The following is an 18,187-nucleotide window of genomic DNA, read 5'->3' on the forward strand; positions in this document are numbered from 1 at the left end:
CAGCCCTATTTCGTTTTTGTATTTTTATTTTTCACTCCCCACCTTCAAAAATCTATAACTTTTTAATTTTTCCATGTACAGAGCTGTATTATGGCTTATTTTCTGCGTAACAAATTACACTTCAAAATTGTGGTATTTAATATTGCCATGCCGTGTACTGGGAAGCGAGAAAAAAATTCCAAACAGTGAAATTGTTTAAAAAAACCCATTTGTGCCGTATTCTTGTGGGCTTGGATTTTACCAATTTTACTGTATGCCCCAAATTACATGTCTATTTTATTCTCATGGTTGGTACGATTACGGGGATATCGTATGGTTTTATAATGTTTTCATACATTTACAAAAATTAAAACCTCCTGTATTTTTGGCACTAATAACTTTTTTATACTTTGGTGTATGGAGCTGTGGGTGGTGTCACTTTTTGCGACTTTTGGTGATGTTTACAATGTTATTATTTTTAGGACTGTACGACCTTTTGATTACTTTTTATAGAATTTAAATTTAAAAAAAAAACGCAGTGAAAAACCGTTATTATACTAATGTTTTATGATTTTTACTGTTTATTTATATTTATATCAGTTCTAGAGAAAGGGGGGTGATTTGAGTTTTTAGGTTTTTTTATTAAACTTTTTTTTTTTACTTTTTTAATTTTTTTTTACTATTTTTCAGACTCCCTAGGGTACTTTAACCCTAGGTTGTTTGTACGATACTATCATATACAGCCACACTACTGTATGGCAGTATATCTGGATTTTACTACTCATACATTACAAATTGTAATGAATGGGTTAACCCGTAGTAGCCTCAGGTCTTCGGAAGACCAGAGACTACCATGGGGAAGGATCGCCGCTCCCCGATGACGTCACGGGGAGCGACGATCCTCGGAAAGAAGAAGCCACCGGCGGCGATCAAGGGGAAAACACCCGCGATCGGTGCTGGCGGGTGTTACCGGTAAGCCTTTGCTGCAATATGCAGCAAAGACTTACCGGCTATGGAGAGGGTTTAGCCCGTGAGCCCTCTCCATGCACCCGCACCCGGCATGTGACGTACTATTACGTCACATGTCTGTAAGGGGTTAAACCTCGCAATCTCGCAGAGCTAGTGTGTGGGGACATCTGCGCCAGACTGCAGGAGCCGCCGCTGGATCGTGGTGAAGTGAGTGAGCCCACAGGCATAGAGGGGCACACCAAGGAGCATGGGTGCGCCTGCGACCCGAGACAAGGGTCGCTGGGGCACCCATGACAGCTTCACTACAAATAGCCTTGCCATGTTTAAGGAAAACTTAGAAAATGGAAAGAAATTACTTGAGACATGTGTGCAACATTTTTGAGACATTTGTAACCAATGTTTCAAAAAGAGATCTGGAAAAAAAAAACATTTAAACACAAGGAAAAAGTGAGATTGATAAATTACCAAAGTATCAGACGGAGAAAAGACAGGCAAAACAAGCCAAAACAAACAAAGATTAAAAAAAAAAAGTGTTCTTTTTTTTAGAGAATTACAATGGGAGTTATGGCAATGCCTTGGCATAATCTTTTGAAAGTTTCTATACCTGTATGCATTTCAATTTTAGAGTAAGCAATTTTAGTGTGCATGTCACAGCCTCCCAGTATACAGCCAGCCAGCCCAGTAGTATATAGCCAGCCAGCCCCCAGTAGTATATAGCCAGACAGCCCCCAGTAGTATACAGCAAGCCTGCCCCATGTAGTATACAGCCAGCCTTCCCATGTAGTATACAGCCAGCCCCATATAGTATACAGCCAGCCCAGCCCCCTCTAGTATACAGCCAGCCCAGCCCCCTCTCTTATACAGCCAGCCCAGCCTGTCCCCAGTAGTATACAGCCAGCCCAGCCTGCCCCCAGTAGTATACAGCCAGCCCAGCCTGCCCCCTGTGGTATACAGCCAGCCCAGCCTGCCCCATGTAGTATACAGCCAGCCTGCCCCATGTAGTATACAGCCAGCCTGCTCCATGTAGTATACAGCCAGACAGTCCCAACTAGTATACATCCAGCCCAGCCCCCTCTAGTATACAGCCAGCCCAGCCCCCTCTAGTATACAGCAAGCCCAACCCCCTCTAGTATACAGCCCCCCCCAGACCCCTCTCTTATACAGCCAGCCCAGCCTGCCCCCAGTAGTATACAGCAAGACCAGCCTGCCCCCAGTAGTATACAGCCAGTCCAGCCTGCCCCCAGTAGTATACAGCCAGCCCAGCCTGCCCCCAGTAGTATACAGCCAGCCCAGCCTGCCACCTGTGGTATACAGCCAGCTTAGCCTGCCCCCAGTAGTACACAGCCAGCCCAGCCTGCCCCCTGTAGTATACAGCCAGCCAAGCCTGCCCCCTGTAGTATACAGCCAGCCCAGCCTGCCCCCAATAGTATACAGCCAGCCCAGCCTGCCCCCAATAGTATACAGCCAGCCCAGCTTGCCCCCAATAGTATACAGTCAACCTACCCTTATAATAAAAAAAATAAACTTATATACTCACACTCTGGCGGCACCGATGTCCGGCATGGCTCCCCGATGTCCGTACGGCTCCCTCAATGTCCGCGAGGCTCGTCTTCAATCTTTCGTCTTCTTTAAAAGCCTGCAAGGCGCGGCCAAGCTCTTTTGCGGCCGGCAGGCGCATACTATGACGCGGTGCCTGCTGACGTCATAGTGTGCGCCTGCTGGACAGGAGATGACATGGCCGCGCCCTACAGGCTTTTAAAGAAGACAGAAGATTGAAGAGGAGCCACGAGGAAGAAAGAAGAGGAGCCGCGCGGACATCGGGGTAGCCGTATGGACATCTGGGGAGCCGCGCTGAAAATCGGGGCCGCCGGAGGGTGAGTATATAATTTTATTTTTTTTTATTGACTTTTATGAGCCAAGGTGAGTATATATGGTATTTAATCATGTCTGCTGATTATACTCACTATTGAGACTAACTTAGAGGGGTTTTCCCATGAAAGAAAATTATTAAATTTCAATCCCCTGGTGCTGTTAACACAATAAAGATCATTTTTAACCCTTTACTTCACAATTTTACTCTAGTTTTATTGCTGTTTAGCTCCTATCACTCAGGGATGGGCAGTGCAAAATTCCAAAGTGTGGGGAGGGACTCTCTAAGCAGACTCCATCTGTGAGTTGACAGCGTGGTTATATTATCAGCGAACAGGTTTATATACACTTTCATTTAGCTTCTGAACATTGTACTAGTATCTGACACATAGAAAGACAGATCAGACAGATCAGACTTGATGAGATCCATGAGATGCCTATTGCACACAATGACACGGCTCTCCTACATCTCTGCTATTCCATAACACACTAGATCTGGAGGGCAGAGCGGGAAGGCACAGCAGTTCTAGTGTGTTATGGAATAGCAGAGATGTAGGAGAGCTGTGCCTTCCCGCTCTGCCCTCCAGATAAAGAACTTATCTGTCTATAGCTTTACACTCCTCAGACTGATGCCGGCAGGACGTTAGTGTCTGTATCAGTGTGAGCTCCATCCTGGACTGCAGGGGGCGGGGGGTTGAGTGCAGGTAGCAGAGAAAGAGAAACTCAGCTCCACCGCCATCACACAGAAATCTAAGATGGCTTCGCCGATCCTAAGCCAAAAGTTAAAGGGTCATGTCTAGGGGCAACTGAAATTGTGTACACCAAGACTGATAGAGACAGATTGGACTTATGCTGTATTTTTGTTCATAAAGGTGAATTAGAGAATGTGTTATTTTGTTATCCTGAATACATTTAAGAAACTTGTCTTCGCGGGAATACCCCTTTTAAAAGATTTACTATTTTGATACTTCTTTCACTTTGCAATGGAAGTGAATAGCCTCATGTTTAATTTTGCACACATTCTAATAGCATATCTGAGCTGATTTATACATGTTATTGGGTTGGGGTGTGGATAAAGAGGATTGTATCTTTAGGCACCAGTTTTGAAGATTTTCTATTTTCAGTTCCATGGTAAAGGTAGCTTTGACAGCTTGCCATTTAAAATATGGCTGAACTAAGGTCAAATTCATTATGATGCTACTCCTGTTACATTTTTCATAAAAGCAAATAATTATATCAAACTACATATGCATGAAAAGCACCAGGTGTGTTATGAATGATCTGTAGTTACTGGCACTGTGATTAGAGTTGTATTTACAGCTGGTAAAATTCTAGACATCAAATCTAAATATGCCCATGGTTGGCACAGTGCTTCATGTGAGCATAATGGTTGATTTATTGTTGCATTTTGGCTTTGACTTCATCCTAAAAACACTGGTGCAACACCCTGTGTTAACCTTCTAAGTGCCAAGTTCCAGGATTCGGTGCCCCCTGGGGCCAAAATTAAGGGGTATGATCAGTTCACATGACACCTGAGATCCTCCTAGAGCAGTGATGGCGAACCTTTTAAAGCCTGAGTGCCCAAACTTCAACCAAAAGCCACTTATTTATAGCAAAGTGCCAGCACAGCATTTTAAGCAGTAATTTATTTCTCCTTGTTCTTTGACAACTTTCAATCGTTCAGCCTCCTAAAGACACCGACGCATTTGAAAGGAGGAGGGCAAATTCATCTATCATTGTAGGAAGATTCTGTAGGAAGATTCCTTGAGTCCTGTCTGGTGAACTTCATGCTGGGGTGATGGCCTAGATGCCCACAGAGAGGGCTCCGAGTGCCGCCTCTGGCACCAGTGCCATAGGTTCGCCACCACTGTCCTAGAGGTTCCCAGGCCTGTCATATAAAGATCTCTGGGGGGCGTGGCCTGGCCGAGTAGGTATCCTGATGAGAACTTGCCCTGCCGGGTGCTGTGCTTGCTAGGCGCCAGCCATTTCCAATCTGGTACCAGGAACATTCCAAGGAGGGGAAAAACTGTGGTAAGACCGACAATACACTGTTTAAATAACGCTACAATATTATAAATACAGATTACAACAGGGGCGTGTCACTGCTGATCTATGTAAACGCATGTGTTCGGTAACCAGCACCCGGTGTCTTGTATTGTATAAATGCAAGACACCAGGTGCTGGCTACCGATCGCATGCGTTTCCATAGAAACTTATATAGGATAGACCCCGTGCACTCAAAGCGATAACATGTGACCTAACCCTAAGGGCCATAACACCTTTTTTTGTGCAGTACTTTAAAAACTTTTACAGTATTTTTTCATGACACATAAGGATAGTCAAAATGAAAAAAATGTTAAAGGACCTTTTTTAATTTTTAGTTTTGTTGGGGGTTAAAGTAACACAAACAGGAGAAAAATATACTAATGTATAGTATACATTTTATTTCAATTTTCAAATGAAGTCAAAATGACCATTGTAAATTAATTCCCTATTATGGGACGGTCGTTTAAAATGTATAGTCTGTGGTAATGTTTTTTATTGTGTAAAGGGGGAATTATTTTGTTCTATTAGGAAATAGTAATGTTTAAATATCTGTTAACCCCTTGTCACCGACAATAGTTTTCAGCTCAATGACCAGACTTGATTTTTCAAATCTGTCCTGTGTCACGATAATTGGTTATAACTTCGGAACACTTAAACATATCCAGGTGATTTTGAAAATGTTTTCTCGTGACACATTGTACTTCATGTTAGTTGTAAAATTTAAGTGATAAGTTTTGCCTTTCGGTCTGGAAAAAAGTTAAAATTTGGCAAAAGTTCATAAAAATTCTTCATTTTCCAAGTTTGAAATGTTCTGCTTTCCAGACAGGAAGTAAAACTACCCAAAAAGAATGATAATTAACATTTACGGAATGTCTTCTTTATGTTGAGATGATATTTTATGCATCCTCTCATTTTTCTAGGATGTTATGAGGCTCAGAACTTTAGGTGTGATTTTTCTCATTTTCGTGAAAATCCCCAAATCTCACATTTTGAGGGACAACTCAGCTTCCAAGTGACTTTGAAAGGCCTAAATAATAGTTAAACCCCATAAATTACCCCACTTTAGAAATTTCACCCCTCAACGTATGTAAAACAACTTCTATTAAGTCCATTAACCCTTTAAGTGTTTCACATGGGTTAAAACAATATGGACCTGCAATTTAGAAACTTTTGAATTTTTTGGGAAAATAAATTAATTTAGCCAAAACTTATGGTTTCATAATAAATTAAATGATGAAACGCTCTACAACATTTGATGCCCAATTTCTCCCGAGTGTACTAATACCCCATATGTGGTGGTAAACTGCTTTATGGGCACAAGGCCGGGCATAGAATGAAAGCAGCGCTATTCACAGTAGATTTGTATTGTCACATTTTACAAGCAATAAAATTAATTTTTTTTGCTAATGCGAACATATGAGGGCTTATTATTTGCCAGATGAGATACAATGGGGCAGATTTACTTACCCGGTCCATTCGCGATCCAGCAGCGCGTTCTCTGCCCTGGATTCGGGTCCGGCCGGGATTTATTAAGGTAGTTCCTCCGCGGTCCACCAGGTGGCGCTGCTGCGCTGAAAAGCATCGGAACGCACTGGAGTTCACCAAGCCGGGCTGAGTGAAGGTAAGTGCAAGCTCCGCAACACTTTTTTTTTTAAATGCGTCGGTTTTTCCGAATCTGTCGGGTTTTTATTCGGCCACACCCCGATTTCCGTCGCGTGCATGCCAGTGCCAATGCGCCACAATTCGATCGTGTGCGCCAAAATCCCGGGGCAATTCAGGGGAAATAGGCGCAAATCGGAAATATTCAGGTAACACATCGGGAAAACGCGAATCGGGCCCTTAGTAAATGACCCCCAATGTATAGATAATTATGTTGGGGGGTCAATTTTACTAAGCAAAACCAATATTGGAGGAATTTTTTTTTTAATATCGACAACTTTTCAGGGCCATAACTTCTGTAATTTTCTGTTGTGAGATCTGGTTGACGGCTTATTTTTTGCATAAAGAGGTGTTCTTTTCAGTCGTATCATATAAGGGAACGGAACTTTTTTTGATCACTTTTTAGAACATTTTTTGTGATGGTGTTTGATGAAAAATTGTATATTACGGGAAGTTTTTCGTGTTTTTTTTTACGTCGTTCACCGAGCGGGTTCAATATTGATTTAGATTTATTGTACAGATTAATATGGACGCTTTGATACCAAAAATGATATCACAGCCCGACACCGGCACTATACTGACCCGATGTCCCAAAATCTTCTTCTGACGTGCCGCCGTAGAAAGGCGTGGCGTCAGAAGAAGTACCCTTAATGACTGACGTAGATTCCCGATAGGGCGGTCATTAAGGGGTTAATATTTTGTGTCTGTAATTATTTTATATGTCCCCCAGTAGGTCATAAGAGACCCCTTGAGGGGCCTTTCCACAGTTTCGATTTATAGTCCGGTGTATGTGCAGTGTTAAATGCCTTCTGATGTGACTATAAGCTGTGTGTACTCTATGTGAATAGACTGCACCAGTCGCACGTATGTTTAACATCTGCTCAATTTCTGCCTTTTTGCAATGTTTTTGAACAGGAAATTCTCAGATACCTCAAACATAAAATTGGGAAAAAACTTTAAAATTAAGCAATAACTTCAAAATTGAACAATTTTCAGTTGATTTTCTTTTGAAAATTCTCAGTTGATAAATGTCGTGTTGCACATTCTATGGTGTATTTTTTCTGCCATTGCGTGACTTTAGAGTTGCGTTTTTTTTTCACGCAGTGCACAGCAAAAACAGCAACGTCCGTCGGCTTGCTTGAAGGCAGAAAAAGTGGAATTTTCTCCTTTTTTTTTGACAAGCGCTATTTTCCATTGCAAGGTTAAATGCCGTGAATAACTGTTATTATATTGTGATAGATCAGACATTTCGGGACGCGGCGATACCTAACATGTTTTTTACTGTTTAGTTATGTTTATATCAGTTCTAGGGAAAGGGGGTGGGGTGATTTCAAATTTTTTTTTAATACTCTTTAGACCCGCTAGGGTACTTTAACCCTAGGTTGTCTGATTGATCCTACCATATACTGTCATACTACAGTATGGCAGTATATGGGGATTTTACTAGTCCTTGGCACATTATAATAAATGCCCAGACATCATACAGCCATACAGGCTGTCCTGGAGACAGATTGTCACTCCCCAATTACATCAGGGGGAGTGTCGATCAAAGCCAAGATGGTGGAGCCCATACAAGCACTGATCACAGGTGATCAAGAAAATGCCAAGAGAGTGCTGGCGCCACACGTGGTGTTTTGAACCCATTTTTGGGCCGTTTTTTAAGCAGTCCATTAAAAAACGCATGCCTTTTTTGAAAATGCATCCGTTTTTGACCGGTTTTACCAATCTTAATAAAAACGAGTCAAAAACTGATGCATTTTCAAGAAACGGACTGCTTAAAAACGGACCAAAAATGGGTTCAAAACATGTGCCACTGCCCTTAGGCTTTACGAGCAAAGTGGAATCATTAGACATATTTTAAGAAGATTAAAATGCCATGAATGTGAATGTGAAATGCAATTACAGAGGAATAAACAGTACAGGTCTATTTTCCATATACAGTATATACATATTTTAGAGAGAACTCTATACAAAGCTCATAAATGGTAAATGTTTATTACTGAGTGAAGGACTGAATTTCACCGTCTTTTAAACATCAAAAGCTTGCCATGATGAAAAGGCTTCAAATTTTTGAAGGTCTAAACAACCTACATATTTTATTTTATCTGGTTGTGATTTCCTTTAGGTAATTTTTTAGCAGGGAATACACCCAGCAAACAGATTTAGCAATTAAAGGCAGCTTTCAGGTGCAAACACTTTTTCCATCATTGTACCTCTCACCTGATAGTGCCCCATGCTGCACTCCTTTTATGTACATTTCACATAAACTTGGCATCACTAGGCATCTCTATTTCCTGAATCCTTAATAAATTATAGCATTTGAATGATCCATAAAAAACTGTTTTGACTAGCTGCTCTCCATTGTAACAGATCGGCCGCAATAAAATATGATAAATGTCCATTTAGTTTTGTATATTTCCCTTATTATCCTCTGAGGAATAACAGTACACAAGGCTTATTGGTCCTTATAGAACAAAGTATACACCCTATCTACCATGTGTTCCATTGAACTGATAAAATAGAATTGGATCAGACATTGTGCTCTGTGTTATAGTTTCAAATAGTTAAGGGTGGGGCCACATGTGGCGCTTGCATTGCGTTCACAAACGCAGCCAGTTGGGTCGGAGCTAGACCCAACTGCATATGCTCTTTAATGGAAATGCATATGATTAGTTACCATTACCCAGGTGCTTGTGTTTGTAAATGCAATACAAGTGCCACGTATGGCCCTACCCTCAAAGTTTAGCAGTGGAGTTGTAAGCTTTCTCGGAGCAAAGCTGTCAATGTCCAGAAAATACAGAAGTTGGATAACTTAAAAATGATCTTTCACCACCTTCACCAACTCCAACTCTTTGTTTCCTTTAAAAAACATAACTACACAGATTGTGCACAGTTGGGATTTTTTCTATATCACTTGCCAGTACCAAGGAATCAGGCTCTATGTCAGGTGGGCACTAATGGGATGTAATAGACAGCATGGTACTACCTGCTTAGCATATTGACAAATCTAATGGCACTGATTGCTTCAACATGGTAGGAGCTAGAGAACAGATTACAAATTGCTGAAATTTGCTATACTTGTTAGGCAGAAGTCACACGTCCCGCTAGCGTTGCATTCATAACACAACACTACGCACAGGGGGCGGGCCTCGGCCCAATCGCATATGCGTTTCCAGGGAAACGCATGCGGTCAGTAACCAGGCCCCAGTGTCTTTTATTGTTTAAATGCAAGACACAGGGTCCTGGTTATCGATCACATGCGTTTCGCTGGAAATGCATTGTGATCGAGGTGAAGCCTGCCCCCTCTCTGTAGGAATGCGTCGCTAGTGGAACTTGTGACCACGGCATAAAGCTGTTCATTACACACATTTTCACTTAGAAATCCACATCCATCACAGCAGCTTTGTGGACAGAAAGATATGAGTGATTTCCCAGATACCTACCTGACTGAAGATTGTGATGATATAACAGTTTCTCACCTGTAATTATAAGCTCCCGGGTTACAGAATGTCTCCTGACTGAGCCTCACTTGTGATATCAAAGTGGTTATTTTTAAAATATCTGCTAGTTTTAAGGTATATTTGGTGGTGAAAATGAAATAAAAATGAAAAACATGTATACGGCTGAGTGTGCGTTCACACATGGTGTTTGCATTGCCGTTGAAAATGGAATGTAAATGCTTGGGGGCAGGGCTTTACCCGATTGCATTTATGGTTCCAGTGAAATGCATGTAATCAGCAACAAGCATCCAGTGTTTTGCATTGTGTACATACAAAACAACGGGTGCTGGTTACTGATCGCATGATCCATGTGTTTCACTGGAAATGCAGATGTGATTGGCCAAGCCTAGGCATCTGCATTGTGTTTATCTAAAGTTATTTTTGATGTTACTACCCATGGAAACAAAGTTTCTGATTGAACCTTACCTGATGATGTGATGAACATGCACCATACCTGAATTGTCACAGCAGCTCATCTGACATAAAAACATTGTTGCTCACGTAACAGAACCTGACAAAACCCACTTGTGACAGCATAAGATTTATGATTCATGGAATTGTGGGTTAATTTGTAATAGCATAGCAATACAGTTTATTTGACTAAACAAATTGTCTAGTTGTACAAAAAAAAATTCTAAATAATGTACAATAAAATAACTTAAAAAAATAAGTCCAGAAAAGTTTTCAAAGCCTCTGGAGTGAATGGTGCACCCAAAATGACCATGTTTTATGATGTCTGCTTCTGCAATCATCATTTCTGCTCTTTCATCTGCTGCTTCTGTGGACCAGTAGATAAAAGCAGGGGGCAGTATGTTTGCCTGCATGACCAGGCTGGTGCACATAACATGTTGCTTTCTCTTGTAGAACTTATTGTATTAAAAAGGTCACCGTGTTTCTTCATCTTCTTCTTTCTTGTTTCTGGGAGTCACGTGACGTTGACAGGTCCTGCCTATTGAGAGGCAGACCACCCACATGGAAGACGATGGAGCTGCCTAATAGAAACAGTCATGTAATTGTGAGAGCTTCCAGCACTCTGCAGAATGCCTGAACACCAGAAGGATTATTACACTCTCAGTTCCTGATGGCAGGGAATTGATGTGATCTCAAAGGTCCCCCCTAAGGATACAAGGAAAAATATCATCTTCCATTTCACTGGGGCTTAGCACATGTGACAAGGGACTTGATGGTAAGTACAATGACATGCTGAATTGCAGAATAATGACATAAGTGACCCTCTGAAGTGGGATGTTGGCAAATGGCACCGGCTGTGTTGTGATCTTGCTACTGCGGAGGAGGGCAGGGAAGGGTTGGCAGGGTGTTTGTGTGGATACAGGATCTGGGAATTGGGATTATGTGGTGGAATACGGAATGTTTTGGAAAGGGCAGTAACCCAGAGTGTGCCCTGTTCCCATACAGTTGTGCTGTTATCATAGCATGTGCTTCTTTACAAACCCTAACCTTGGATTTTGTTATTTTTTTCCCCTTCCTTATGTGTATGGTGTGTGACAGCAGGAATTTCTTGGTGGCTTTGTTTCATGAAAGGTGTATCTAATCTGGGAGGATATTTGGACAGCACAGAGTATTGTAGGACACAGGCTTGAAATCAGATCCCCCAGATAGATAAGTGACAGGCAGATCGCTGGAAGCTGGAAATGTTCTGTTCCAGTTTTTTCATCTTTATTTCCCCCACCCACACATTACACCTTTTATACTCAGTGTAGAAAGTCCTATTGAATTATGTAGGCGTGATGTGTAAACCGGATTAGCTGTATGAAAGGGATTTACAATGAAGCGGAATTGTTTTACTTGCCATTCACTTCTCAGGCGTATATCTCTAATAAATGTGTTACTCCCAGCACTGCACTCTCTTGCAATGGGCTATTGCTGGGTTACTTGGACCATCGGGCACTACATACACAGATGTTGTTAGGAAAGTTGTAGTTGTAGGGAACTCAAGCTAAACGTATTAGTGTGAACTAATCCATCATGCACACTGATGCAAATATATCTCTTATGAGCAATGCATGGCTTCTGTCTGACACCATGTATTACTAATGCTTATAGACCAGTGCAGGTGAGGTCAGTGACTACCACTGCTCTCCCAGGGTAACTTTTGTAGCTGTGCCAGAAGTTACCCATAGATGAGGGTGACTGTGTGACAATGTGGTTTACAAAAGTGTGTTATTAGAAACATGTATAATAATAATAATAATAATAATAATAATAACAACGTGTGTTCTTAGAAACATGTATAATAATGTGTGTTCTTAGAAACATGTTTAATAATAATGTGTGTTCTTAGAAACATGTATAATAATAATGTTTATTATGGCACTTGCTGAGCAGGTGGAGTCTAGAATGTAGGCATCCCCTGTAGGATGGCTATATATGAGGTAATAGAATTGTATGCCATTTAGTGAGATTACTGGAGTGCTACTTATAGAAGACTCCACATTGGTATTACTTACACCATGTTGTAGCCATATGTGACAGCTATCATCATTGTGACCCTGGCTGACAGTCATTAGACATGCTGCATAAGCACTGATGAGTTATTACTTCCAGGGTAGATATAAATGTAGACTTATCCCCTACACCAAGTTATCCTTACACACCCTACTTCTCACATTAAGAAAGCACTACTTTGCTCATGTCTTCCCTTGCTACACAAGTGTGGATCCTAAGGATTTGTGAAAGGTAACAAAACATGTTCAGGGCATTCACATTAAAGCCAACAAAGCTTATGAATGTAAAAAGGGGCAGATTGATCAGGAAGAGCATTATGGTAGCACTCTATATAACAAATTGGGGACAGGAATTCTTCTGACCACCCAAGTTGAGGCAGACTATTACAATGACACCTCTTCCTCTTTTTCAAACATTACTGAAACAAGGCCAATTATATCCCAACAGTAATTTATCAGTTGTATATGAAGGCTACTAGACCACAGGGAGAGAACCATTAGATAGTGCTTGTTTAGTGCTAACCTACTCATAAAGCCAGGAATTCGCTGGCAGCACTATTTTGGGCCATTTTGGGAAAGTTAACCACATTGAGGTGCAGGGTGCCTTCCACTAATCACCACTCCCAAGACCTAGTATCGTCAATGGAACTAGTTTCTTGCCAATGTGCTCTCCTGTGTGTGAGTGATGACGAGTGCCAGTGGTTAGAAGTCATCTTGTGCCCAGACTGTTTCCGCCGTGCTGTCCTGCATCCAACTAGTGATGGCCAGGCCCATGGTGCAGTGAGTGTACAGCATGACCTCAGAGCATACACTGTGGCTGGCAGCAAACTAAAGGTCCAGTCATTGCTTCATTCCTAATAATATCATGGATAGAAAGTGTTAGCAGTGCAACTTCTTTCTCCAACTAAAAGCAAAGCTGAGACATAAAAATTTTGTAGGAGCTGCAGTTTATACCACAGTTTTATAAAAATCATTGTATTACTAGGATTCTCACACTGTTGGGGTTACCATAGAGGTCTAAATCAATTGGGCTGTGGCTTAATATTGAAATATTATATGCATTTCTTTGTTATACGTTTTAGTATCTGAGTCTTCTTTTTTAAGGGAAAAAAAAACTTGCACAATTTAAAATGAGCCTGTGAAGGATTTATTTTGGAGTGCTATAAAATGGCATGCTCATATTTGACCCATAGGAATATTTACAATTGGCATGAAAAAATGAATTGCATATATGAATAGGGGAGTCATCGAAGAAAATATAGTAGCAAACATACTTACATAAGAAAGTTGATGATATCCCTTCATTCCAGTTTAGACCCTGTCTGGGTACACAGAAAAACCTTAAAAATATCCAATCACTGTTGATGATTGTTGAAGCTGTTATATTTTTGCACTTAAAGGGATTGTCCACTTTCAGCAAAAATTGTATATGGTTTGTGTAAGGAAAACTTATACAATTTTACAATATACTTTCTGTATCAATTTTTTACCATTTTCTAGAGCTCTGCTTGCTGTCCTTCTATTGAAAGCTTCTATGTTTATTTTCGCTGCATAGAAACCTGTCGATGGTCATGTGATGGACAATAGACATGCAGGTCTGTGAGCCTTGAGTATCACAGAGAGTATTTGCAGATCTGTGATAATAACAGCTCCTGCATCTGCATGTGCTGCGCATGACCACGGAAAGATTTCCAAGCAAGCAGAGGTCTAGAAAACTGTGAGCATTTGATACAGAAAATATATTGGGAAATTGTATAATTTTTCCTTACACAAAACATATAAATTATTTGCTGAAAGTGGACAACCCCTTTTATGTGTGTAATGGATTTACCAGAAAGTAAAGGCCAATGAGGTCCTAAGAAGTGTTTTAACTAAAGTGGGAAGAGATCAGTCAGAAGTATAATTTTTGTTATTTTAGAACCTATATTTAGCTATATTAAAGGGGTATTCCCATGAAAACGAGATTCTTAAAAATACCCAGGATAAAAAAATAACACATTCTCTAATTCCCTGTTATTAACAAAAATACAGCATTTCACAGATAGTATACCAGAACTGATAGAGACAGGTTGGAATTATATTTCGGTTGCTCCGGGATCCAACCGTTAACCTTCTGACTTTAGGGTCAGGAAGACACATTGGGGCCTATTTACTAAGGGTTCACGGCCGCACTTTTGTCGGATTTACCGATGTTTTCGGGATTTGTGCCGCTGTGACAGGTATTTAACTGGGGATTGTGACGTACACGATGGGATTGTGGCCCGGCTGCGCTGGCTTTCATGCGACATAAATCGGGGGGAATGCCGTTGAACTATCTGACTGATTCGGACTGAGCGCAGGATTTAACTTTCAAATTGTGTCCCAAGATCAAGCACTTACATGCACCAAGAAGAAGAAGGTGAACTCCGGCGGACCTGAGCAGGGAAGCGACACATGCAGGATATCGGGTGCACGATTTTAGTGAATGGTTTCAGAGTGCATAATCATCGGAACTCCTCGGACCAGGTAAGTTAATGTGCCCCATTGTTCTCCTGACTGAGGCTGCACTTTGCTCCTCTCTGCATGGCCCCGAACCCTTACATTTGAAGACGAGCTCACACACACACACACTTTCTGCCGGCAAGCAGCCTATGGAGAGTAAATCTACAAGCTACAGGCAGATAACATCTTTATTCAGGCGGAGGGAGAGGGAGGCACAGCATATCTGACAGTGTGTTTTGGCTGGGATGTAGTAGAGCTGAAAATGTAATTGTGTGTTATAGGCATCTCATGGATCTCATTATCTCTGATCTGTCTCATCTCTTTTTCTGTCAGATACTAGTACAATGTTCAGAAGCTAAATAAAAGTGTATATAAACCTGTACCCTGATATTCTAACCACATAGTCAGTACAAAGCAGCTCATAACACTAGAGGGATGATAATGTACCTGCTTAGAGAGTCCCTGCCCACGTTCTGGAATTTTACACTGACCAGCCTAGGGAGTAATTGGAGATAAAACAGCAATAAAACTGAATAAAATTGTAAAGTAAAACGTTAAAAATTATCTTTATTGTGTAAACATTACTAGGGGATTGAAATCCGAGCATTCTCTTTCATGGGCAAACCCCTTTAAATGATTTTTCCTATACCTGGAAAACCCATGTAAAACACAACATACCGGCGATCTTCTGTCTCCACTAGGGGGAGTTAACGAGCTTACTGCATACATTGATCTCTATGGGGATTCTTTTACACTCTACCCAGCGGGAAACCTCACACCCAGGCAAACAGTAAACCCCCATCCCCTTGATGAAGACCATAAGAGACTTAGTATTAGTTGTGTCCTGTGTATTTTGCTTTTTTTTCTGTATAAAATAATGTAGACAGTTACTGACAAAAAAGTTAGTTACTTTCAAATGAACCAAGGATTTGGTGATTGGATTAAATCCTTTGTAGCAGCTGAAAATGTATACTTTTGGGGTCTGTTCTATTAATCCTGAAATCTTACTACAACTCACAGCAAATAGCAAATAGCAAGTAACAAGCTTACATGTCAATAGAATGATATATGCCCACCACTGCTCTTCACACAGGGGATTTTTAGACCCCAGTTCCCATGATTGTTGGGTGTTCCAGCAATCAGAATCTCAGCGTTCACACACATCTGCCCGAATGTGGATGACAAAAGTGTTGAAAGTGGGAACGCTTTTAAGAAAAAATCCTAAGATGAGGTTAATTTATATTTTATGCTCAGGTACTTCTTCTGTGCCACATCTTGTGTGTGAACTTGTGAACATTTGTTCCTCTTTTTCAAAGTCAGTCATTCAGGTAACCTCCTCTGTTTCCAGAACACTGTTTGGAGACTCATTGACTACTCACAGTGGGCTCTCTTCACATTTGGGTTAGAATTTCTGTCACAGGTTTCATCATATTTAATGAGTGACAAAAACCTATATGGAACCACTCCTCGATTTAGAAGCAGCACTCCAAGATTTATCTTGGAGTGCTGCTTCTAAATCGAGGAGTGTACATTGACAGGATCTTGAGTCGGATCCTTTTGAAGCTTGCACCCTCTCTGGATTGAATCCAGTCACAGTGCTGCTCTACAAACTTGTTTGGTCCTATATGGAACCAGGTGAACTCCAGTGCTAGTCACTGAGGTCCATCAGATGTTGTTACTCTTTAATACAATAGAAACCAGAATGTGAACAGAGCATCATGACAGAGGGGCTCCACTATAAACAGTGTCCGCAGTAGGGAAAATCCTAATCAGCTTTGAAGTGTATAGTTTTGGCAGTAAATATGAAAACAATATTTCTTTTTCATTGTTGCAGTTTTTCTTTAAAAAAAAAAATGTCAATTTATGTCAGGCCAGCTTCTGAAAATTACAGAATGGTCCATGTGTTGCATTTATTCTGGAGTTTGACACTTATAGATTTTTGACCCCCACCTTTCAAAAGCCGTAACTTTATAAAATTTTCATTCATCAAATTAGAGCTTGCTTTTGAAATGTTGAGTCATATTTAGTACTGGCACCATTTTGGAGTATACAGAATGTATTGATTCATTTTATTAACCCTTAATTCTGGGGAAAATTTGTAGAAAATTCAATTCTGATGCTTTAAATTTACAGTGATAACCATGCAGTGTAAATAGCATGATGACTTTAAAGGGAACCTGTCATCAGAAACTGGCCTAATAAACCACCAGCAGTATGTTGGCAAGCAGCTGAGCAGCTTCTTGATGATATTTCTTTCATAGCCTGGTGTGGTGCATCATCCAGAAAATCTACTTTGAAGTGGGATTTAAATTGGTTTTATGAAGTCATGGAGGCAGAGAGTTAAACATTGAAGTCAATCTTTCCCTTCCTTCAAATGCCCCCTTACCACATAACAGACTTCCATACTACAAACAAATGTCCCAACATAGAACTAGAATAAGCGCACTCACCACCCCATGACCTAGTAGCACTCCTACACACGAAGTACAATAGATGGCCCACAATAGCAAAGGTTTTGATAGTATTGAGAGATACACTAGTAGCATGGAAGGAGGTGCATAAACTATATTCCCATCCTTTCCTCCTCTCTAAGCACATGCCCCCATGGAGACATAGAGAATTCACCCCAGGCACGGAATTATTTACACCATTTCGTCTTACTGAGTGGTACAACACACAATTCCTCAATGGTACATTGTGAGCCCTGCAATTATGAAAGTGAGAACAGCCACATCATACAGGAGGGTCACCAAGGAGTAATGTCCTTCCCACGGTGGATCAAGCAGCGGGTCCTAGAATCAGATACTTACACAAACATAATGACGCACCCTTCCCAGGGCATCCTCATTTAATTTTCATATTATCTTATGTCATTTCATGTTATATTCTATACAAATCTCTTACTTGCTGTATCAGAAACTGCATTGTGATTAATGATACTTGCAAAATACCCAGCAAAATGCACTTTTTCTTTGTATATTGAAAACCAAATAAAATGTTATTGGTGGTCCTGTGTCCAGGTACATAATTGATCCGATCTCCTGAAGTCTGCACATGATTTCAATCCCATGGGAGGAGGTATTTAAAGTTAGCAAGAGCTTGACTTCAGTGTTAAACTCTCCACCTCCGTGACTTTATACATCTAACTTTAAAGTTGATTTTCTGGATGAGACCACCAGAAACATGATCTGGAAGGTGTTCAACTCCTTGACAACATAC

General features: G+C 40.9%; 1 protein-coding gene across 1 annotated transcript in view; it reads left to right on the forward strand.

Moving 5' to 3' along the window:
* The first annotated feature begins 11,026 nt into the window (after positions 1-11,026).
* Positions 11,027-18,187, forward strand: part of PTCH1 (patched 1) — a 76,761-nt gene continuing 69,600 nt past the window's right edge. Inside the window, exon 1 of the mRNA XM_072150835.1 lies at positions 11,027-11,208. Within this exon, the coding sequence (XP_072006936.1) occupies positions 11,206-11,208 (3 nt within the window). The 5' untranslated portion in view covers positions 11,027-11,205. The remainder of the gene's footprint in view (positions 11,209-18,187) is intronic.

This window comes from Engystomops pustulosus, chromosome 1, assembly GCF_040894005.1.
Source record: "Engystomops pustulosus chromosome 1, aEngPut4.maternal, whole genome shotgun sequence".
NCBI classification, from domain to species: Eukaryota; Metazoa; Chordata; class Amphibia; order Anura; family Leptodactylidae; genus Engystomops; species Engystomops pustulosus.